Source organism: Telmatherina bonti (assembly GCF_933228915.1).
Source record: "Telmatherina bonti genome assembly, chromosome: 9".
NCBI classification, from domain to species: Eukaryota; Metazoa; Chordata; class Actinopteri; order Atheriniformes; family Telmatherinidae; genus Telmatherina; species Telmatherina bonti.
Window position 1 is genome coordinate 14,414,089 of NC_136627.1, and position 24,121 is coordinate 14,438,209.

At 38.1% G+C, this 24,121-nt stretch overlaps 3 protein-coding genes across 3 annotated transcripts; all 3 read left to right on the forward strand.

The window, feature by feature from the left end:
* Window positions 1-2,108: 2,108 nt before the first annotated feature.
* mmp20b (matrix metallopeptidase 20b (enamelysin)) lies at window positions 2,109-8,235 on the forward strand (the record flags this gene model as incomplete). The annotated part of the gene is made up of 10 exons (XM_079246539.1): window positions 2,109-2,243; window positions 2,821-3,059; window positions 3,650-3,798; window positions 4,075-4,200; window positions 4,294-4,452; window positions 6,419-6,578; window positions 6,737-6,870; window positions 6,961-7,117; window positions 7,386-7,489; window positions 8,135-8,235. The coding sequence occupies 10 exons, from the start codon at window positions 2,109-2,111 to the stop codon at window positions 8,233-8,235; spliced, it is 1,464 nt and encodes a 487-aa protein (XP_079102665.1).
* Window positions 8,236-8,823: 588 nt separating this feature from the next.
* mmp20a (matrix metallopeptidase 20a (enamelysin)) lies at window positions 8,824-14,575 on the forward strand (the record flags this gene model as incomplete). Its single annotated transcript, XM_079245860.1, has 10 exons — window positions 8,824-8,937; window positions 10,462-10,718; window positions 10,835-10,983; window positions 11,090-11,215; window positions 12,562-12,720; window positions 12,818-12,932; window positions 13,011-13,153; window positions 13,375-13,531; window positions 14,036-14,139; window positions 14,475-14,575. 10 exons carry the CDS (start codon window positions 8,824-8,826, stop codon window positions 14,573-14,575), a joined length of 1,425 nt encoding a protein of 474 aa, XP_079101986.1.
* A 4,231-nt stretch (window positions 14,576-18,806) lies between these two features.
* On the forward strand, window positions 18,807-23,723 carry tbrg1 (transforming growth factor beta regulator 1). Its single transcript, XM_079246504.1, has 14 exons — window positions 18,807-18,928; window positions 19,049-19,106; window positions 19,220-19,302; window positions 19,432-19,468; window positions 19,788-19,850; window positions 20,370-20,606; window positions 20,715-20,785; window positions 20,947-21,185; window positions 21,258-21,394; window positions 21,507-21,653; window positions 21,916-22,013; window positions 22,401-22,511; window positions 22,949-23,094; window positions 23,487-23,723. The coding sequence occupies exons 1-14, from the start codon at window positions 18,810-18,812 to the stop codon at window positions 23,573-23,575; spliced, it is 1,635 nt and encodes a 544-aa protein (XP_079102630.1). The 5' UTR covers window positions 18,807-18,809; the 3' UTR covers window positions 23,576-23,723.
* The last annotated feature ends 398 nt before the right edge of the window (window positions 23,724-24,121 follow it).

Genomic DNA, 24,121 nt, shown 5'->3' on the forward strand with positions numbered 1-24,121 from the left:
ATAGACCCACGTCACAGCTTGATGTGTTGTCAGATTATTCCTTCGGTGCTGTAATCTTTTTCTCAGTAGTAATGAATCCTACAGCAAATCTTTTCTAAATCTCATGATGGTTTCAAAGTCCAGGAAAAAAAAAACAAAACAAAAAAAAACGAGTGTGTGTGGGAGTCATGGGTGGTTTTGCTCATGTGTTGTCATACTATCATGAAACAGACAGCATTTAAATGAATCATTACTCTAAAGTTTATACATTAGTACTGATGCCTCATCAAAAACAAAGAAGCTTTGGTTTCTTGACAAACACAACTTACCCTTTCTGTTTATTCTAGATGACTTTATGATGAGGATTTAGTCTGTCAACTAGAGACCTGGGAATCATTTTGATCAAGTAGGCTGTGCATCAGAGATCACTGGTGGTTTGAGTTTGGCTACACCAGACCAAATGCCAAAATGTTAAGGGCATTAAAAAAAAAAAAAGAAAACAACCAATTCCTAAAAGGTTGGGGTTACATGTAAACTGTCAACAAAAAGAAAAAGTGCAAATCTCAAAGATCTGTATTTCATTTTGGGATCTTAAACACTCACTTAGGTTGGTTTTTTTGTTTGATCACTTATCTAGGAAGTAAGATCAGATGAGAAAGTAAAGAATAATTTGTCCTGAGTAACAGGAAGTGATAGAGAGATGTGGACGCAACAGGAGTCTACATTTTAGTTACGGTACACATCTACTAAATCTAAACTAACTTGTCTAGCATTTCTAGTTGACACATTACCATTTGATGAATTGCAGTGAGTCCAAGCATTTCAGTCCATTTCAGACTTGTCAGAATGAAGCAGTTATACCTGGGAAGGGACTGAAGGTCTCATTAGACATAACTAGAGATAAGTGCTGCAAGGTCAGGCTTCACCATTATGTATTTACCACCATTATGATCTTAAAGCATTGAAACTCCCTTATATAGTGCATGTACAGACATTATGGTAATGGAAACTATCAAGTGTGAACTCCATTTTTATGTTTAGTGTTTGTTTGTGTTTTCTCTTGTTGCCTTCCACTGCTTTAATTACCTGGGTGGCTGGAAAGGTCTCTCCCTACTTGTATCCTGGCAGCTTTGCACTGCACTCTCGCTCACTACTCCTGCTTAAATTGAACTCATTACCTCGTCTGTACTCAGACCATAAAACCAAAGCAACACAAATTCTTAAAGTCTCGGAAAAGTCTGTTCAAACTTCCCTGCTGAGGAATGCTGTTGGTCCCATAAAGCTCCACAATGACCAATCAACTGTAATTGTAGTCTGATTTCACCGCAGCACCACCCTTGCCAGTCTTGGCGTCCTGGCTGGCAGCCATTTTATTTTGCGAAGGCCTTAAATCCAACCCCTGCAATTTCAGCTCCCGCTCTGTGAGCTCTCTCATTCAATGCTTTTAAGTGCATTTAAACTGGTGCAAGAATGGGTTTTTATAGGGTTATTTTGGGAGATGTTGCAGAATGCGTGGGACTGAGACGTGCCACTCAGGTCACTATGTTGCATCAGTCTGGAGGATGTTTTGTTGAGTTTCTTTCAAAGAAGAGGAAAACATCTACTAAGTATCAGAACTATGTGGGTTTCCCATAGTGTCCATTTAAAAAAAAGTTGATGCCAACCACGTTCAGAATGTCAGCAATAAATACATCTGAAGAGATTTATCTTGTTCTTCATGTGGTTTCACCAATTATCCAGGATTATGAATGAATCAGGATGATGAACCATCAAAGCTCCCATGATAAATATTGTCTTTGTCTGCACTCGTAACCCCCTAGTCAGATTTTTGTCATTTTATTGAAATAAAATGTAGAAGCTTAAACTTGCACTGAATAGTGTAACCATATAAACTGTTATTTTTGCAAGTATATCGCATGACAAGATGTTCGCATGACTTTTTTTTTTTATGCTGTCCTTCGCTCTCTGCAAACCCCTCCCTAATTCCATAGTACTGTATGAGGCTTTCCTTGGATTTGCAAGTGGTATGAGTCACAATGACCATTTAAAAGGCTTTCTCATTAACCAGATCTTCCATGTGCTTGAACTACAGTAGGTCACTGCAGTTCATGTTTTGCTGAGTCTGTGAAATGCATGTCATGCTGCTCCTTTGCTGGATCCTCGTCTTGTTTATGCCTGGCCCAGGTTTTACAGCACCTACATTTACGCCGGTGGAAGAGAGCACTACTTCACCAGAACCACAGGTTGACTTGAAGCTGGCCGCAGTAAGTGTAAAATTGAATGAACTGTGTTGCATTTGAGAGTGAACTGCATGTGACTGTTAATTTGTAAAACAAACTGTACCACCTCGAAAGTATTTCTCAAGAGGGATTCATCATGTATTAAGGATGCATTTTCATGTGCGTACACGTTAGGAATTACTTTTAACTGCATTAGTTTTTTGCATGGGTGGGATGCTGAGGCAAGTAACTGCTCTTCCCTCTGACTATTCGTTGCTGTAATATTGCATCCTTCAGCAGATTCTTACAGCAACCTTGCTTTTTTCTTTTGTCGTTTTGATTTCTTGTCACAAATCTGTAATTGTTGGGAACAGGCTGCATGCTAAGTGTTTATTTCAATTTATTACCATGAATAATCATGTGTTTTCAAAAGTGAAAGTATAGTTTAGGTTTAATGCTTGAAACATAAAAAAAAATTGCATTTATTTTTAAACAGATCTCACCATCACAGATTTATGATAAACTTTGTTTAATTGTTTTACATGAATTAAACAAGAAATAACTGACTTATGTGACTGGGTCCTATGTGAAAAATGTCATTGGATGTTTAATCTACTTGTAGGATTATCTTCAGCACTACTACAACCTGCAAAAAGATCCTTTGGGGCGCGTGAAACGAAGTGGGCCCTCATTTGTCTCCAAAGTGAAAGACATGCAGATTTTCTTTGGGCTCAATGCTACAGGTGTGCTAGACGCTGAGACCCTGGAGGTTATGAAAACCCCTCGATGTGGTGTTCCAGATGTGGAGGAGTACAGTCACATCCAGGGGACACGCTGGAATAAGAATGTCATCACATACAGGTCTTAAATCTGTCACTCTTTTTACTTTAAAAGCTGAGTCAAATCCCTGTTTCTCTGAATGCTATCACCATTAAAAAAAAACAAAAAAGAAACAGTCACCAGCAAATGCTGCCAATTCCTGAAACACATTTTGAGCCCACAAGCAATAAAAAAACTTTGGCAGGCACAGAAAGAAGCAGCTGTCACAATGAGTTTTGGCTTTGGATTCCTGCCTGGAAGACTTTTTGTGGGCTTGTTAGAGCGCCAAGTTGACCATACATGCTTGAAGTTATGTAACAATGTCCATTTCAATGCAAGCTGCTGTGTTTGAGGGATGGCAAGTGGATTAGACCCAGAACAAAAGCATAAATAAAGAAAACCAAAGACATCTACTGTCACTGTTTTAGAATTAACATCTAATTTAAATCTAAAGGGTTTATATAATCACATTATCTAAGATATGAACTCCATCAGATATGAGCTAAAGGTTGCTTCTACTTCTGAAAAAGTTTACAGGTTAGTATGATGTTGTGGTATCATTGACTTTCATTAGATTTCTGTCTGTGTTAACCCTGAATCAGCTAAATAACACATGCTTGTGGCTTCTGCAGCATCGGTAGATACACCAGAGATTTGCCTCGCAGCACCGTGGATTCTACGATTGACTCGGCTTTCAGTGTCTGGGCCAGAGCTAGTGGCCTGACGTTTGTCAGGTCAAACACCCACAATGCCGACATCATGGTGGAGTTTGTGACCTATGGTGAGTTTGACTTTTGTCTCACACTGAACGGCAATGTGAGATGACAGAAAAAAAGATTTCTGAGCAGCACTGTAATATGTAAACATAACAGCTCAGACTTGTGAAGCCTCAGTGGTAATTTAAGTGTTAACTCAGGCAGCGTCATCCTGCTCTGGCTGCTGAAGAGGACAGACTCATTCAGATGAGGCAAACCGAAACCTGTAATTTCTAATGGCATGAAAGAAAATGGTTTTCCCTGTGGTTTCTGTTTCATGTTCATCTCGGGTTACGTTGAAGCACATGGTGACATGTATCCATTTGACGGTCCCAGAGGCACGCTGGCTCATGCTTTTGGTCCGGGAATTGGCGTTGGAGGGGACACACACTTTGATGATGACGAGCACTGGACAGCAGGAGAAACAGGTGCTGGACAGAATCACACTGCTGAGGTTGCTGAAGTCAGTAACATCCTGGTTTTTTTTTTCTTTTCTTAATTTTATCTTTGTGGCATTTCAGGTTTTAATTTGCTTGTGGTAGCAGCTCATGAGTTTGGACATGCTTTGGGTCTCAAGCACTCCAACAACCCAGAGTCACTGATGTATCCGACCTACAAAACCTCCCGAACTGTCAAACTACTTTCCAGAGAAGATGTAGCCAATATTAATGCACTTTACAGTAAGATGTTTTATTTGTTAACATACTACTGTATATCTTCAGTCATGAGAAGTCTACCTTAATCTCATTCTGGATTTTTAATAATAAGCATATAATAAAATTACTTGTTCCACACCAAGTCATAGAAGTAAATAAATAAAATTAAGTTCTCTGCTTCTAAGAAATCAAGAGGGGGACTGCAGCCACCTTCTGATAAACAATGCATTTGATTAATGGGTCATCAGGAAGCATTACAACCCTTATAAATGTAGATGTTTGTTGCTGGTCTTGAGTGTAAATAACATAATGTCAAGGAGGCAAGATATTGGTAATGATATGAGAGAGTTGTTGTCAATCTGTTAAGTGTTAAAAATTCATTATACAAATACAGAGGTATAGATTTTCAGGAGGACAATACTTACGAGGTCATTGTCAATGTCTTCAAAAATGGGGTTTCAACAAGTTTACAAGACTGTGCAATAATGAAAGAAACTACAAACACGCCAAAAGCTCCAGCTCAGAATCTACAGACCTCTGTTAGTATGTTAAATGTTGAAAATGGTGAGAGTACAATTCTAATTTTAAAAAATGTATTGGCCTGTTTGGAGTGTATCCAATAGAAAATCTCTCACTAAGAGTGCATTCACATTGGGATAGCCCTCAGTATGATTGGGGATCCAGTTCATTTGGCGTGGAGTCCAGCTTTCATCCTGACTTTGTTTTTCAGTTCACACCACACTACTCGGACAAATCCAACCTTTCATATAATGTGTTTTGCTCTCAGCCAGAGGCAGGGCTAGATTAAGCCTTACTGAAAGAGAAGATGACAAAGATAAAAGTTTGTTGTTCTACTGGTTAATGCAGAACAACTTCTGATTCTCGTAGATAAAAGCATAATATGGAGACTTATCCGATTCTAATAGTCCTGGGTTGATCATATCGAGACCCATTTCTGCCGTCCAGAACCGCCTATTGCCCCATATGCATTTATGTTTTGTGTCTACCCACAATGAAGTGTGCTGAACCCAAAATTCACTTTGTCTTGAACCCCCCTTTCTGTTAATTCTCCAATCAAAGCTTACTTTCTGAACAAACAAACTAGCATTCAAATAAAAAAAGAGGCTGGTATGAATGCACCCTAGCAGGGACATGGCAGCACAAATTAGGTTTGTAAAGGTGCCCTTAAAAATATCAGAGGACTTCTAGGGCATAACCATGAGATGGGTGAGATGAAAATGCAAGTGTTTGGTTATAATGCACAGCAACATGTTTGGCAAACGGCAAACAAAGCAGGTAAACGCAAAAACCTTCCACCTCATTACTACTGGAAACCCTGGAGCGTTGACCATTAACTCCACTATTTACCAAAGTGTCAGACGTGAAACAATCTGTTTGACAGCTCAAACTAGGCTGAAACTGGATGATGCAACAGGTCAATAATCCCAAGCACAGAAATTACAACACAATGACTGATAAACAGAAGAATCAACAAATAAAAAGTTCAGACCTCAACCTGGCTGAAATGCTGTGGTAGGGCCTGGGCACAAACAAATTGCTCTAAACTTTGATGAAATGAAGCAACTCGGTAAAGAAAAGTGGGTCAAAGTGCTCCACAAGGCTGATAACATACAGATAAAGGATTATCTCAAGTTATTGCTGCTAAGTAGGGTTTGTAAGCCACTGAAGCATTACTTAGATCAGGGGTGCCCAAAGTCGGTCCTCAAGGGCCAATGTCCTGCAGGTTTAGATAGATAAATAGATCCAACAGCCAATGGAGTTCTGTACAGTGATTGATTAGTTTGATTCAGTTGAGTTGGAATAGGGATGCATGGAAAATCTACAGGATTAGGACCCTCGACCAGAGCTGGGTACTCCTGACTTAGATTTTCAGTTGTTGCATCATGTAATCATGTAATGATTCTGTTACACTGTAATATTTTCACATGCAGTGTTCTTTGGTTGATAAACTTCTCTTGATGTGTGTCAGGTCCTCTCAGGGTTCATCAAAATTATGCTTTGAGGAACTTACAGACCCCTTTGCTGTCGGGACGACTGTTCCCCAGACTCATGCACGACAGATGTGCGCCAGACCTAACCTTTGATGCAGTGTCAACTCTTGGGGATGCTACCTTCTTTTTCAGAGGAAGGCATGTTGATAATTGTTTTAAAAATGAATCAATAAATACAATAAAATAATATGGACCATATCTTCTTAGGAAGTACTTTGTCATAGCACTATTTAATTGGAAAGTTACTGTACAGTCATCATTGTGAAACTTTTTTTAATCTGTGCCCACCCCACAAGGTATCTTTGGATAAAGCATAATACACAGTCAGATATCAAAGAAGGTCCTATCACCAACTTTATGCCCAAGATTGAAACAAGTATTGATGCTGCTTTCTTGGTACCTCGCAGATCCACTGCTTACCTCATACATGGTAAGAATCTGAATACCAGGCTTTGATTGTAAGTTCATTTGTAACTGGCAACAAATAATCCATACTTTAATGGTACATTTCCATTGACAGAATCCATGTTCTGGACTGTGAAAGGTTCCCTTGTGAAAGGAAAGCCTAGACCACTCACCCACTTTGGATTTCCACCCTGGGTCCAAGATGTTGATGCAGCAGTGCACATCAACAAAATGGGACGCACCCTCTTCTTTATGCATGACATTTACTGGAGGTCAGACAACCATTAAACAAGTTGTATTCAGGAATAATCCTCAAGATATTTGCATAACTGCAGTCTTTGCTTTTCTCTACATGCAAATTTGAGAATTTGTGATTATTTAAGTCAACTGTTTTCCTCAGTGTTGCACCATACAATTATGATGTTTTTGCCTTAGGCTATCGCAAGGAAGTATGTGGAAGTGGAGCCAGTTCTCCTCGTAACACATATGTAGTTAATTAGAAATGTGACTTTTAAAGATGAGTGTGTCTGTCTTTTTCAGTTACAATGAAAACCGAAGGGTCATGGATTCCGGTTACCCAAAGTACATTAGCGAGGACTTTCCCGGGGTCAACACTACAATAGATGCTGCTTTCTATAAAGAGGGTGAGAATACATTACTTATTTGCACACAATATAAGTCAGGGATCCTTAACCCTGGTCCCTGAGGGCTGGGGTCCTGCTGGTTTTCCAAGTGTCCCTGCTGCAACACACTTGAATCAAACCAATGTGTGTTTAGCAGACATGCCGAGCTTGTCTGGGTCTGAGTCTGGGTCTTTGTGTTCCAGTAGGCAGTAGGCAGTTATCATGCAGGTTTTCCAGTTGGAAAACCTGCATGATATTAGTTTTTGGGGATCAGGATTACAGATACCTGGAATAAGATCTGTTATGTCATCAGTTTTGCCACCAAAAACCAGATAATGCACATATGAACAGATTTAGTTTGTAGTTTAGTTGTGTCTGTGGATTGAGGGACTTTTGCAAATGACTTTGTTCTTAGAAATGCAGGAATGCTAATTTAGAAATGCAGGAATGCACAGTTTTTACAGCCCATATGACTCAGTCCTTTATTTAAACAGTATAATTTACCACTTAGGGCCACACACTGTAATTTCAGCTGCAAAGGAAAGTAGATATTTGAGTTCAGACGACATTCATCATTGTAGTAATTTACAGTAGCGAGTAGTGAAATTCTTTGACGGCACATTAAAAGACAAAATACAGATCTTTTCTTTTTTTCTATTTTTTTAGATTTCATCCACTTCTTTGTGGGACCACAAGTCTACAAATTCGACTATATCCACAAGCATATCGTTGGAATCGAAACAGCAATTTCCTGGCTTGGCTGCTAAAATTACTGTATGAAATACACTTAGCAATAATATTTCCTGTAAACCTTGAGCAAAAACATGAAGAGAAACACACTGTAAGACTCAGTCTTGGTTGGAATTTATTAAATGAGACTCATGATTGATTCAAATAAAGGGTTACAACCTAAATTTGGTAATATATGTTTGTGGTTACTGGTTATGGAAAATAAAATGTTCTCAGCAGTTCTTGGCTGAGCAGCTGCTGTGGTTGGTGTCATATAAATCTTTGTTATCCATCAGTATGTGGTGCAGACTGTTATACAGACACAGCAGAGGGTAAACTAGATTTTCCTCATAAATAGCTGCAAGTTTGAACATGAATGAAGAAGAAAAGAAAAAAAAGTCGTCTTCCACACGACTAATTTCTATATCACAAAGTAGCTACACATGCTGTTTACCATGACAGACAGAAATCCTAGACATATGTGTTTAATGGAAGGTTTCAACCACAAAACCTTCAGGTGGAATCAGCTATAACTACCAGGACCGAGCCCCACGTGATTGCCCAACAACCTAAGGAATGCTCCAATATAAAGAATGTCATGCCTGGTGGAAATGAGCATTTCAAACATGGAGTTGTTGTGCATGTGGATACCCGTTTTGGGCTCTCTTATGTTTTTGGAAATATCCTGGACTCGACCCATTGAACAGCGCATAATGCCCGAGGACGTGAAGCTGGCTGAGGTTTGTGGAGGGATAACTGGTTAAAACGAAATATTTCATAACAGATTATTGCAAATAATGTCACATCTTTCTGATTTTAACTGTACAGCTTTTTACTGAAAAACCTTACTGTAACTGTTTCTTTGATAGTTTTAGTTTTGATTAAACTTGGAAGAGGTTTTCCTGATGTAATGCAGTTGTTTTTAACGTTTATAACACATATTTCAGCTAAGTCTTGGATAACTCGATTAACAAAAAAACTGAAGAACTATTTTGAATTAACTTGTTTTTGCTTGTATCGTCTTTGCATGAATACCTGTAGTAAACAAAATATTTGTTTTGGCATATAGTGCAACTTTTTAAATAAGACCACCAGCTTTAACCCCACATTTAACCCCCCCGCCCCCCACCACACACACACACACACACACACACACACACACACACAAAGAATTTCTCTTTGTAACAGTACAATAATGCCAGGAGATGGCAATTTTCTTATTTTACCTGAAGCGAAGTTCATTTTAACGATATGTTTCTATGTTCATACGAGAGAAATAAAATGTCTGCTCAAGGTGGATTTAGTAATTACTGCTGCCATTAATTTATTAAAAGACAATCTTATCAACAGAACAGCTTTCTGACCTGCAGATCCAAATGTTCTTACTAACGTTATGCAAGTAATTGGTGTTAACATAAGGTTCAGTAATAGTAATGAATTTGAAAAATATGGAACGCACAGCTCATTACTGAACAAAGCCGTTTTAGTGACTCATTAGTTTTACTCCAAAAGAATATCTCTGACTTTTTTTTCAAAATTCATACAATTTGATTTTATTACGTGTTTAAAAAACAAGTTCATATTTACTGAAAAACTGCTGTAAATACAGTATTGTCATACAGTCAGAAACTGAAAAATCCAAAGTGACTTAAGGAAATTGTTTTACAGAAAATATTACAGATTATGAAGGGGTTCACTTATTCAGTTCATGTCAATATAATATCTGTTTATTAAGCATTTTGCTTTAAATAATGCAAAATTTTAATGTATAGCTTCAATGCAATGACCCTCACTTATAATCATTCTGAAAATGTTTACTCGACTCAGACTTTATTTAATTAAGATGACAGTAAAAAGTTGTAAAAAGTTTGGACATATTTTCTCATTAAACCCAATAGAAAATGTCCCCAAACGTTTGAATGCTACTGGAAGCTTATAAACTAAACTTATAAATAAACTGAACTAAAATCAGCAAAAGTAGAGCACAAAACTGGACTGACAATAATATATTGGAATGGAACACTTTTGGTTAACACATTACTTATTGTTGGTTAACACATTACTTATTGTAGGAATAAGTGCTCTAATGGCAAAGTGAAAAGCCTTGATACACTTTATTAAACATATCCACATTATATATTTCTATTACTGCGATGAGTCCAACCCAATCAGGGCTTCACCAGTCTCATATGAGAGTAGATGCTTGAGAGAGACACCTAAGACATCCGAACTCTTCAGACCTAACTCCTCATAAATGTCAACAGGTTTATCTCCGAAGTTTCTACAGTCTGAAGCAAAATGACAGAAACAACCAAGGTGCGACGAGGAGAGTCAGGTCCGTGTCAGCCATGGAGGACAAGATCAGAGAAATGCAAAACTTCTTTGGTCTGGAAGAAACAGGAAACCTGGACTCTCACACACTGGATGTGATGAGGGAGCCGAGGTGTGGCGTCCCAGATGTGGACAATTTCAGTTTTTACCCCAACAGGCCGAAATGGAAGAACCACACAATCACATACATGTGAGACACTTTTATACAATAACATGCTAAAATAATGTTAATGTATAATTCTCTAGTAGTTTGTCAATTAAATAAATAAATTGTATTTTTCTTAAATTTTTGTCTCTGGGATGCAGGATAGCAAAATATACTCCAGACATGAGGAGAGAGGATGTGGAAAAGTCATTGTATTTGGCCCTGAAGATGTGGAGCAATGCAGCTCCACTGAGGTTTATCGAAGTCAACCATGGCAAAGCTGATATTGTTTTCACCTTTGCCCGGAGAAGTAAATATGAAAACAAACCTGAGGAGTTATTTGTGTTTTTTATTATCTTAAATCAAATATATAGAAATATTCTGATACAAATAAATATGTCTCTCTGCTGATGTAGTGCATGGAGATTTCTCTCCCTTTGACGGACCCCGGGGTGTGCTGGCTCATGCCTTCCAGCCAGGAGAGGGGTTGGGTGGAGACGTGCACTTTGATGAGGATGAGACATGGACAGCAGGGAAGCAAGGTATATCATCCAAAATCATTCATTCATTCATTTTCCGAACGGCTTATTCCAATTCAGGGTCGCGGGGAAGCTGGAGCCTATCCCAGCTGGCTTTGGGCGACAGGCAGGGTACACCCTGGACAGCTCGCCAGTCCATCGCAGATCATCCAAAATATGTTGGGAAATACAGATGACCACTCCAAGAAAGGAATTTCAAACCAATAAGGAAGCAATTATTTCCAGGTTTATCTGTTTCTTTTTTCATTTCTCAACTTTAATTCAAAACAAGATTGATCACTTCAGAATACCTGAGAACATCAATTCTGTTTAAATCCACATCAAACAAGTTTGCTATGGTACACCCTTCACCACGTGCTATAAAGTACACATTAAAGCTTTCCAACCCACAACAGCAGTTTGCAGTGTATTTTAGTTGTTAGCTCCACCAAAGTGGAGGTCATGACTAAGAATGTTATGGATGCATTTTCATGAAACTTTCAGGAAATTACAGAAATGGAATGAGGGATAAGTGAACTGCATTACTGCCTGGATCCTGGGATTTTTTGAAAGGATTATTTACTATGGGGTGATTGGGATAATTCTAACTAAAAAAAATAATGCCCACAATAATTAGCAAGACAAAAGAAAGAAAAATTACAATGGCTCGATGGAGGTCATTCTCTGAATGCTTTCAGTCTTAATAGTCTTTTGCCTTCTTATTTAACTGACCTGATCTTAAATAATAAGCCCTCGGAGACCCGACATCCTCTGGTACCAGCCTTTTAGTTGTGCCTAAAGTCATTACTGAAACATATGATGACACGTTTTTATCTGTGGAACAGCCTGTTTGAGAACCGCAGGGCTGCAGAGGCTGTCAAACGTGTCTTAGGACCATTTCTACCTTAGATTATAACCTGCCCTCATATAAGCCGTTCTTGTGGTGGCTCCTGGTGTAGACGGATCCCTGAGATAATGTTTCCTCACCTCATTGTCAAGCCAAATATTTTATTTTCAGAAGTTTTTCTTAATAAATGGTTTAATATTGAAGCTTCAGTAAAAGAGAGAAACTTGTCAGTTAGTGTTTCTGCAGATGGAGGTCGGAGTTGTAAAAGTCCATTGTTTAGGTGTGAGTCTGATGGTGTGTTACAAAGAGAGAATGATCAAGTGGGTTTACTCGAACTTAGATTTTTAACACAGCAGTTGAAAGTTTGTTTTGTTTTATGTTTTTATGTTAATTACTTACTGGGAGTACTGCTGTTGTGTTAAAATTGCTTTATGAATAAAGGTTGATTTGATTTGATTCAGTGTTCTTCCGAACACCTCTATAGTCTAATAAAGTTTTTTTGTGTCTATATTTTTTTTTTTAGGTTACAACTTGTTTGTTGTTGCAGCTCATGAGCTAGGCCACTCGCTGGGTCTGACTCACTCGAAAGACCCCTCTGCTATCATGTACCCCAGTTACAAGCATAGCAAAACACCACAGACTCTGTCAATAGATGACTTGCTTGGGATCCAAATGCTGTATGGTGAGTAAAAAATTAAACATTTACAAAAAAAGAAAAGATTGAGGTCTAACACTTTGTCATACAAAAGTTTGTTTGCTCTCTTTTTAATATTTCTCAGGCAAACCCAAAAGAAAGGTGGAAACTCAGCCAGTTGCTCCAAAAAAATGCGACCCCAGCTTTTCTTTTGATGCAGCGGCAGTGTTGGAAAATGAGATTATTTTCTTTAAAAGCTGGTACACCATGTTATTAATCATAACTGCATAACACTAAATATGCCTGAACTGCTGCTGACTCTTTTCATTTCTACCCAGGCACATGTGGATAAGAACAACAAGGCCGACTTATTGGAATCGCCTGAAAGAGGGCCACATCAGCACATATTTACCCGACATCACTTCTCCCATCGATGCTGCTTATGACATCCCTGCCAAAGGCGCTGCCTACATATTCACCGGTAAAGTAGCGGGCAGTCTAAAAAGTATCGCTTCGCTCTTGTCAGCATGACAAGACTGGATTTCCAGCAGGAAAACACAGGATTACTGCCAAATTACAGGCTTCTACAGTTTTAAGTGTTGCAATTCTTGTGACAAAACTTGTCAAGTGTGGCAGTGTTTGAAGTATGCTGCTGGTTTTCATTGTGTCCAAAAAAGCTGTTTCATAGCTGTGTATTTCCAGGTCATAAATACTGGGTGGTTCAACAGCTTAAGACGCGAAGTCGTGCTGGCTCCATCTACGAGTACGGCTTCCCCTCCAGAGTCAGGCAGATTGATGCTGCAGTTCATGTCAGCGAATATGGAAAAACTATGTTCTTCACAGGAGACTTTTATTACAGGTAACTTATTAAAGTTCCACGTTGCCTCACATTTGAAGGGATTCTTTGAAAGGAGACAAACTATGCTCAAAAAGCCTGCATTGTGCAATACAAAACCACTTTATTGGTAAAAACTTTCCATAATCTGTAAGTGTTGTCTTCATCTGTCTTCTTTAGTTTAATAACCAATCCCAAAGCCAGAAGCTGCTTTTCTGAACTTTAAGTTTATTGAAAAGTGATCAAATCTAAATTAAGATTGAAATAAAAAATATGAAATAACTGTCTGACATATAAGTCTCCAATAAAAGACATTAAATCATTTTATATAATCATTCAAATCTGAACAAGAGGGCATTAATGCCAAACGGTTGAACAGCATCAGCAGACAATGTTTATAGACGGATAAAAAAAACTTTATTTGTGGAAAAAAAAGCAGGATAAAAGTTCTATATACATGAAAAGCAAATACTACAATACCAACATTTTCATACTGAATGAAGGATTTATGGAATGATCTAACTTCAGGTATGATGAAAACAAGAAAAAGATGGATCCTGGATTCCCCAGACTAATCCAAACAGACTGGCAAGGACTGCAGAGAGGGGTTGATGCTGCATTCAAGCTGCACGGTAAAAACCACGTTGCTGTGTAATGTGGACCTGAGCAGAAAAATACAAACAGAACGCAACTGAAATAGAAGTTGTAATTTCTTGTTCCCCACATTTTGAGGTGGGATTTAGACACTGAAAGTACTATTTACCCCAGTTTCACAACAAACTCTTAGTTAAGGCAAAAATAGGACCACAGCTCAACTTTGCTGTCACAAAACCGTGCACTTTTTTTTCACTTTATATATAAAGACAACTGCAATACATAAATGTTTATGAAATACATTCTTATTGATGAATAATGACTTTTTAACCTGTGATAGTAACTGTGTTTTCTTATTGTTTGCATTTGACAGGAAGCTTATTTTTCCTCAGTGGGGCAAAATCCTACCAATATGACTACAAACAAAAACGGGTGGTGAAAATAATTGCAGGGAATTCTTGGCTGGGTTGCTGACTTCAGAAAACATCCCAGTTGAAAAGGTAACATCAGATATATATATGTAGGTGTTTAACTGAGATTAATATGTTGTATGACGTAAGTGGTAAAGTTTGGAGTTTATTATGCGTAACACTTCATTTTTAAAGTGAATTAAATGCAACCCTTTTGTTTTCCATCTGCAGAAACACTCATTTTTCTATGGAACTGGAATAACTTGGACAATGTTGTGAACTTGTTACTTTGTGTATGTATTTGTATTTGTATTTGAACCAGATGCATTTAGATAGATAATTGATAAATACTTTATTTATCCCCCGTAGGAGAAATTCAAGTGTCCAGCAGCTGTACATTCACACAAATTCACATTCAGTACAGGTTAAAAAGTTATACATTACTAGCAATAGTAATAAAAAGTGCACATGATCAGACTGAGCTGTTATACAGTCTTATAGCAGCAGGAACGAACGACTTCCTAGACCGTTCAGTTCTACACCGTAGGGAGAGAAGACGGTCACTGTGGTTGCTCTTCTGAGCAGACAGACATTGGTGTAGTGGGTGCCTGGTGTTACTCAGGATGCCCTGCATGAGAGACCTCATCCTTCTCTCCAGGATCTCTCCCACAGTGTCCACCCTCCTCCCCATCACAGAAACACATCTCCTGATGCAGTTTATCCAGCCTGTTCCTGTCCCTCAGGGTCATATTGCCCCCCCAACAGATGACCCCGAAAAACACTGCACTGGCTACAACAGACTGATAGAAAATAAATAGCATGTCTCTGCTGACATCAAAAGCCCTGAGCCTTCTCAGGAAATGGAGCCTGCTCTGTCCCTTCTTGTACAAAGTGTTTGCCTGCACAGACCAGTCCAGCTTGTTGTCGAGGTTGACTCCAAGGTACTTGTATGTTTTAACCACCTCGATTTTCTCTCCATCAATGGTGATTGGTTGATGTGAGGGCTTCCTGCTAAAGTCAATGATCATCCCCTTGGTCTTTGATGTGTTCAGGATGAGACCATCGCTCCTGCTCCGCTCTGTAAATGAAGAGATGACTCCTCTGTTAATTCAAACTAATTCAATAAAACATATTTGTATTCACTAATCTGATGGCTTTTGTATAGTATGGTGTTTAAACTTCTGCTTCAAAACAGAAGAAAGACTATCCACCCATTCATTTTGGATTCTCAACCAATGCTGAAGTGGCATTTCTGTGCATGTCAGAGCAGAGCAGATGGGAATCAGACCTTCCTCCTAACAATGCCAAGGAAGTCTGGAAAAACTTGCACATTTCTTGGAAAGCAACAGTTGGGAAAAACAGTAAATGTGAACAACATAGATTTGATGGTAAATTCTATGTATCTATATTCCTGCCAAGCTTAGCATGGAGCAATGAGTAGTGTTTGTTTTACAAGTTAATGATTATGACCTAAGTTAAGGACTTGGCTGTGTTGCCGAGAAGAAATTAATACTTCAAAAGACACTGTGAAATGTAAAACTATTTTTCTTAATTTACTTGTATAGTGCTTTCCCAGTCTTGTAGACCATTTACAATGCTTTACACTGCATGGCACATTCACCCATTCATACACACACACTTATGCCCTGATAAACACATTTGGAGGAAACATGGAGTTCAGTGTCTTGCTCAAGGACACTTAATACTCCTGACCTACAACTACTTGGAATAAAAGATTAAAATAAAAGAAAGAATAAGGTATATACATATACAGTATATAACCAAATAAAGTACCAAAATATATTAAAAAAAGAGGATTATAAAACCGGATTAAGAGTAATTGAGTTAAAGTTAAATTCGGCCTAGCTTATTTTTTATTTATATTTAGTATTTAGACTAAGGAGTGTTTGTAATTATGAAGCAGAGTGACCTGCACTGATCCTGGAACAAGTTGTTTGTCCAGCTGGCGTGTTAAGACAATCTAAACATTCCTACAGCCAGAAACAGTCGCTTTTGTGTGGCTAAAATGTACCTTCCGAAAGGGATGTGCACAATATGTCAAAAAGGGAAAATGCAAATATTGTGACACAGTGGATTACATCACAATAATTCTAATGCTGTTTACCTTGTTCTCGTATTTTTTTAATTAGATTCCAGTTAATCACAGAGACTTATGGTATCATATGCATAAACAAACTGCCAACAACTTGTGAATGTGACTGAAAGTGGTAACTTCACCATCCAAGCTATTTGCTTTTCTCAGCCTACCACTGCAAATATTTATAACACAAAAACAGCCAAAGCAATGACAACTTCTTTGCAACTAACAGTTTTAAAAACACACATCATAATGTCTTTCACATACAACATGCGTTCACTCTCCACCCTTTTGTCTCCAGCTTAATATTGTGGCAATAGACATCTAGCTTGAAAAAACAATATTTTAGGGATCAATTAATACCAGGAACCAGCCCACTCAAGATCACAGAACCATTAATGCCATTAATGGAAATAACCTACATTTCTGGTAGAGGTTCTGCATCATATCCAAAAGGCTGCACCGCAGGACCCCTGCTATCCAGACGAGGGTGATTCCCATGGCAGCAACTCTGCAGACTGAGCAGTCAAAGCCCCCAGCATACAGGAAAACGGCAGAGTTTAATAAATAAATGAATGACATTGGGCATACATGCATGGATGTATATGCATGTCAATGAAATTATACAATCAATACAGTTGTTTATATTGATACATCATTAATTTTATCAAGCAATTCATTCCATCTATTTTTTCAGTTTTTTGAGCAGTTTTCTTTGTTTTCGTCTATCATACGGGTCTTAAACAAAACTCTGCTTTTAGGCCGCAGGCCTTTCTTTGTTGCAAACACTTGATGTGGGTGACAGAGCAAAACAATAAAATAAAAACATTTAGAGTCATATGTTGTTCTCATAGATACCCTTCTTTAGCCTGGATGCTATTGATGCTTTTGCCTGTTGTATGGATGGACATATATTAATCTGTGAGTGAGACATCTGCTGCCCAACAAGTTGGAAGTGAATAGAATTTTAAGTTTTTCCTCAACTCCACATCAGTAGCATCACCTTTGTCCAATAAACCAGATAAACTCTAAAACGCTGTCAATGTTTCTAATTTGCAATATTACCCCAAAATAAAACTGTTAAAAGAAACATTTGTGAATTGTCCAGAGCTGCACCACAAAATAAATTCACTCTTGAAGAGACTGAAATCTAGGAAACATAGCAGATAAAACCACCATGTTTTTTTTCAGACACCACAAGCTATGAATGAGACATTTTTTGGTATTTGAGTTAACCAACCCTTCTTTCTGTTATTTGGCAGGAAATATTTGCTGCTTTAAAAAAAACAAAAACAAACAAAAGACCAGATTATTTTAACCAGAATTTTTAAAAAGCTAACAATTTAACTTCCTGCTGCCAAGTTGAAATGAAACTATTTCTTAGAAAAGAAATAAGGAAAATGAAAAGAAAGGAAAGGAAATAAAAGAAAAGACAAGGAAAAAAAATGGTGTGATGGTGAATTAAATAAATGTATTCTACCCAACGGTGAAATCAACAATTTAACATGTATAAATCATGTCAAGTTTGAACATATAGTCAGGTATGTATTTCAATAAACACTTATAATATGGTATTTCTCAGGTGCATACGTGTTCTAAATTATCCCCACCATTTATTTTAATTCATTTTATTTGATCACTTTTCCCATAGATATGTTTCTGGCTTTTTTTTTTTTTTTAATTTTTTTTTTTTTTAAATTCATTTATTTATTTTTAACAGCATTTTACTTTATTTGAAAACGCTTAACCGGATATCCGTTTGTCCTTCTGGTTTTAGTGTTCGGTACAAACATTACAATTTCTTTTCTGTGTTTGATTTCCAAGAAGACAAAACCTGGAAAGCAATTTTTAACTCAAACGTAAAATACCGGAGGAGGGAATATGTATATGGTTTATGGATGTATAATTTACTACTTTTCTGGTTATAAAAAATAAACAATGTTTCGAAGAAAACAAAGGTTCCGCTTGAGAATCAATTAGAAACACGGACTAAATTACTGGAGAACTGCGTGTATTTATTTTTCCTGCATCAAATTGAAGCGCTAATTCAACATTTTCTGCTGTTAGAGCAATACCTAGGTCCTACTTGTAAAACTTAACGTGTCCGTTTAAGCTGTATTTACAGTCTTTAGTCACGAGCTACGCGAGGGCCGACAGTCAGTGTCTCTTTTCAAGGTAGAGAGACTTCTTCCTGTCCTCCATGGAGTCCCTCAACGCGTTTGAGTCAGAGATGGAGCCTGATGGACAGGGGAACTACTCTCTTTTCCCTGCTTTGGACAGTATTGCAAGTCTTTCTGGGACTACAGAGACTCTGGAGAGGTTGTTCACAATTATGCGACCTCGTTACGGTGGTTGCAATCATTAAACATAATTGAGCATAGGAGGAAAATCTCAACATTTTTGGCTTTTTTTGTAAGTTCTTTTGTTTTCTTATTGCAGTGAACCTCCAAGTGAAATTGCAGAGAAACCGAACCTCACCTGGCTTGATGCTGCCCAGGTATCTGTTAAATATCCACAATACTAGGATGTATCAGTAGCACTGTGCACCACCTGCTACCTCAAAGATTTCTTGTTTAAAGCAATGTATTTGCTGTTGTTTTATTCGTATAGATTGTTTTGGAGGAAGCTGGACGCCCCATGCACATAAAGGAGATTAAACAGAGAATAATCGACAGAGGACTTGTTCAATCCAAGTACAGCTAAGAAAATAGGGTTTTTGTTCATATTTAACCAGTATAAAGTGATGACTCAGAATACTGTACCTATCATTTATTCCTTCATTATGAGTTATTGTTTCTTTTGTTTCTCTCTCTCTTCAACAGTGCAAAATCAAGCCTGGAGGCTGTTATGTACCGTGAGGTAAGGATGGTGTTTGAGGCTCAGGTCAGCCTCTGCTGTTCAGTAAAATTAGTGGTCATCTCATACATGTGACATCTGTATTTGTGTCTTTTTATTTCTCCAAGTTTTCCCATCTGGCTTCTTTGAGTTACTTTAGTTTTAAAAATGAGGCATACATCACTGAGCTGTGTTTGAATCAAAGCAAGCTCTGTGCTTAAAAGCCTTAAATTTCCTTTATTTAATATTGATTGATTTGATCTCATCTGACCCCCAGCTATAGACACAAAACTTAGTCTTTTCAGCGCTATGCATTTGGCCTCAGTATCACATTATGTTTCAGACACAAAAAGGCAGCAGGAGATTCAAGAGGATTGAAAACAGAAATGGAGTCTTTGCACTGCTGGTGAGTTACCTGGGATACTGATACACCTTTCATCTAAAACATACAGTAAATATTTTAATGGATTTAGAAAATTCTCTAGACAGATTATAAATGCTTAGATATAAACACACACTGTGTACTGTTGAGTATAGATGGATTTGCAATAATCCTCCAATAGCAGCATCTTTGCTGTGGAGATGAAATGCTCTGACTATTAGTCGTGTCCAGTAACTAAGTCAAGCGATGGACATCTTGCAAAGACTTTTTTGTTTTAATGGTTTTGTCTTGTGAAATCGGCATTAAAACACTCCTAAATTAATTCTGACTTAAATTCAAAGCATAAAAAGTTTTAATTCTCTGTTTTCAGTAACCTTTGTTGTTTGTCACATGACTCTGTCAGTGGAAACCTGCATCAGCGTTAGTGTTTCATTTGTTTTGTTTTTTTTTGTCTTCATCTCCACTTTCCCGAGGGTGACACAAGCGTCATCTTCAATTACTCTGAGCAAATTTGTCTTTGTCTCTCCTCCTGCTTCACCACAGACTGATGAGGAGCGGCAGCAGGCCCTGCAGGCCTTCACTGCACAAGCTTTCCTAAACTCACCGCCACAGAATACCATGTCCAGCTCTGGCTCTGGCACCTCTGCGCCTGTGTTCCCATCTCCCACCGCGGCCTCTGAGCACAAACCCAAGATGAAGAGGGGACCTCGAAAAAACCAGAATGAAAAGTACAGACTCAAATACGTCAGGCTGCGCAAAGCTGCTCGTGCCATGATATTTGTAAGTGTTCCATGCAGTCATTAAAAACCGGAAAAAAAAGTGATCACACATGGAATGACATTTAAGCATTTAGCATCAGCTTTGACCAGATTTCTGTTTTATGTTCAGGAGAACGCAGCTCTGTGTGATGAGGTTGCTCATTTAGAGGAGAAGTTTCTGAGGGCAAAAGAGGAGCGTAGGCAAGTTCTGGTGAAACTCTTTGTGTTCAAATTATACTAGTTTATTGCTGTGTTTTGCAGTGATACTAAGCTCCTGGAAATGTAATTTAAATGTTTTTCTTCTGTCAGTGTTTCACTTACATAAATTATATATTTAATGCATTTTATTATTTTATCTTCAGGTTCTTGCTTAAGTCGTTGCTGCAGTATCAATCTCTCTCAGAGGGGGAAGTACTACCTACACCCAGCTCAAGCACTTGTCCCCCTGTGCCATCCGTGGCATTAACATCAGGTCCTGCAGGGGCTTCAAGCCTGCCCACATCCCATAATCTGACAGCATCTGTATCAACAGAAGAGGGACTGCTTAAGAAGCCCAAGAAGGAAAGGAAAGAGCGAGGGAGGGAAAATGGGAAAGAAGAACGTAAGTAGAAATGTTGACACGAAGGTTTAGTGCGACTTGCTGTGGATAATTAATCTTTCATTGTGCTTTCAGTTCCAAAGAAGGTGTCTAAGAAGAAGAAGCTGCTTGACGGGTCCCGGAAGCTGGTGCAGCCCATCGCCCTGGACTCATCTGGTCGTCCCGTCTTTCCCATTGTGCTGGGAGGGTTAACCGTCTACAGCCTGGGGGAGGTCAGCAGCCATGCTTTGAATGAAAATAAGGCAAATTTATCTTTAAATACACTGAACTGGTGTCAAACATGAAATGCATCTTAGTCAGTTCAACTTTCTAATTACTCTCCAGATCATCACCGACAGAATGTTGTTCCACGATGAGTGTGCCATCTACCCTGTCGGCTTCTGCAGTACGCGTGTCTTTGCCAGTATGAAAAACCCCGAACAGCAGTGTCTCTACACCTGCCAGATCAAGGATAGGGGTGCAGGTCCACAGGTATACAAAAAGTACACACGGTTGCTGCTTTTAGCAGCCTTGAGAAATGTCTGTGCTCTTATTTTTGGACCACAGTACCATGGCAACTTCCACCTCAATCATGTATCAAGTTTTAGTTTTGTTTATTATGAATTTTGTATCAATGGAATAAAGTGGTTTTGAATTAATTTCATTGAGGTAGCTGGATTTAATGCAAAGGAATTTGGGTTTGCATGTTGCATTCATTTAAACTTTTTTTTTTTTTTTACTTGTCAATCCCCAGTTTGAGATTGTACCTGAAGAAGATCCTCAGAACGCCATCGTGGCCTCCTCTGCCCTGATGTGCCATTCAAATCTACTGAAAGCCATCGCATCCAACGGGTAACAGTGTTCATCTGCAACCTCCTGGACTGCTCAGTCTTATTTTGAAGTGCCATATGATGCACAAGCAGAAACAGGCGTCATTTATGAGTATCACGTCATTCAGACGCATGATTGAAATTTAAAGTCTTGATTATTATGAAATGTGTTGTTCTACCTATAGTCATCTAATGTAAAACGGAAAAAAGCAAGTGAAGGTCAGTTAATACTAAATATCTGTAAGCATTGGCTTGCTGTTTCCAATGACATAACATCGTAAAAACAGATATATTCTGTTACAACTGTTAATTAATCAGAATTGAATTTATTTGTAAGCTGTGATTAATCTGATTAGAATTGTTAATGATTTAACAGTCCTAATAATGGTATTTAAATGTTTTTTATTAGTTCCAAGTCTGCGGCACCAATCATGCCATCAGGAGCGGACTTCTTTGGGTTTTCTCATCCCACCATCCAGAATCTCATCCAGAGTTGTCCTGGAGCTCGCAAATGTAGCAAGTAGGTTCCTCCTGTATACTTAACTTCCATACGTGCACTGTGAATCATTTCATTTACAGATTGCTTCTCAAAATTTACAGAGTGGTATCATCTTGTACATATTTTACATAATAGTGTGACGTACGGAAGGAAAACTGTTTCCAATGTTTTAAAGAGTATGATTTACAGCTTGAAGTTGAAGATTTTTCTTTAAGTCAAAGACTGCAGGATGATTTAACAGATAATTAATTTTGTTTTATTCCCCAGAGGGCTGATGTGACTTACCTATTACCAGTTTTATGCAGTAGGCTCCGATCACAGCAGACTTGATATTTTCCATTCATGCTGCAAAATATTTAGTATAAAACTGTAAAAATACATCAGTAGTGTCCTGTGTTTGTAGGTCCAGCAATAGCATTCGCTAGACTTCATCATATCTTTTCTCCTTATTTATTCAGCTACAGATGGATTCGTTTTGAGGTGTGTCGTCACGGTGACGGCCAGGTCCCTCACAGCTTATCAGAGGACGACGCCTCCATCAACTTTGAAGCCTACCAGAGACACCAAAGCTTTGACGGGAACACCAAAACGGATCACATCACAGGTGCTCACAGCATTTTGTATTTCCAATTTACTACCAACAATTCTGTTTCTTCACTTCCATCAGTTACATTTAGTTCAGTGGTGCTTTTAATTATCATATTTGCAATTTTCTAAATGTATTTACTTATTTATAACCAATTGTTTTTCACTTCAGTGTAGAAGAAATTCATTGTTTGCTACTAGTTAGGAGGAATTTCCTGTCTATACTTTGGACAAGCTATAAGAAAGTCTTTGTATTTCATAGAAGAACTTATTTCCATTTAAGTAAAAGTCTTATAAAACTGTCTGTGATCATCAAACCTAAAGGGGGAGAATATAACTTTTAGGTCCAGCTCTGTTTACAGTTTAGCAGATGAGAACGTCAGCAAGACATTGACTTTTCTGTCTCCTCAGGTCTGACACCACAGTCTCCCAATTCCTCTCATCAGCACCACCTGACCTCGTCCACCATGAAGCCATCTACCTCTTATTTCAGCTCCTGAGATTCAGGTCTTGAGCTCTGAAATCAAGACCACATTGTAAATAATTATGCAACTATGTAAATAACTATAAATATTGGCAAAACAGGCAATTTTTTCTTCCCTTTTTGTCCCCAGCTGGACACCTAATAAAAGCAGAACATGTTTTCTAACACACATCTATTTAGCCTCTGTCAGTGAAGCAGACAGCTGTGGTGAGGATGGAGAGGTCACTTTCATTTCTGTGGATATTGTATATTCTTTATCACATTCAGACTTGTTCTCAAGATGTCAAATGAAAATAAACCCAACATGTTTTATGTTTAAAAATGTGTGCTTGATTGTAGAAATGAAACCCAGCCATTCATTCTGTCATTTAATGCTGAACTGTAGCAGGTTTTAGTGATGTAAATGCAGAATTTAATAGCTGTATTCACTGAGAAGCTTAATTTTTTTTATCCCTTTTATTGAAATTATGTTTATCTAAAAGGATTATCCGATAAACTAAAATATAACTAAATAACTAAACTAAAATAAAAACTAAACTATAACTAAAATAAAAAGGTTTTG

Excerpts from the sequence above, each read along its gene's own strand:
- tbrg1 (XM_079246504.1), top strand. The coding sequence starts at position 18,810 with ATGGAGTCCCTCAACGCGTTTGAGTCAGAGATGGAGCCTGATGGACAG. Across the intron at positions 18,929-19,048 it reads ACTACAGAGACTCTGGAGAG|TGAACCTCCAAGTGAAATTG; the intron begins GTTGTTCACAAT and ends TTCTTATTGCAG. Across the intron at positions 19,851-20,369 it reads ATGGAGTCTTTGCACTGCTG|ACTGATGAGGAGCGGCAGCA; the intron begins GTGAGTTACCTG and ends GCTTCACCACAG.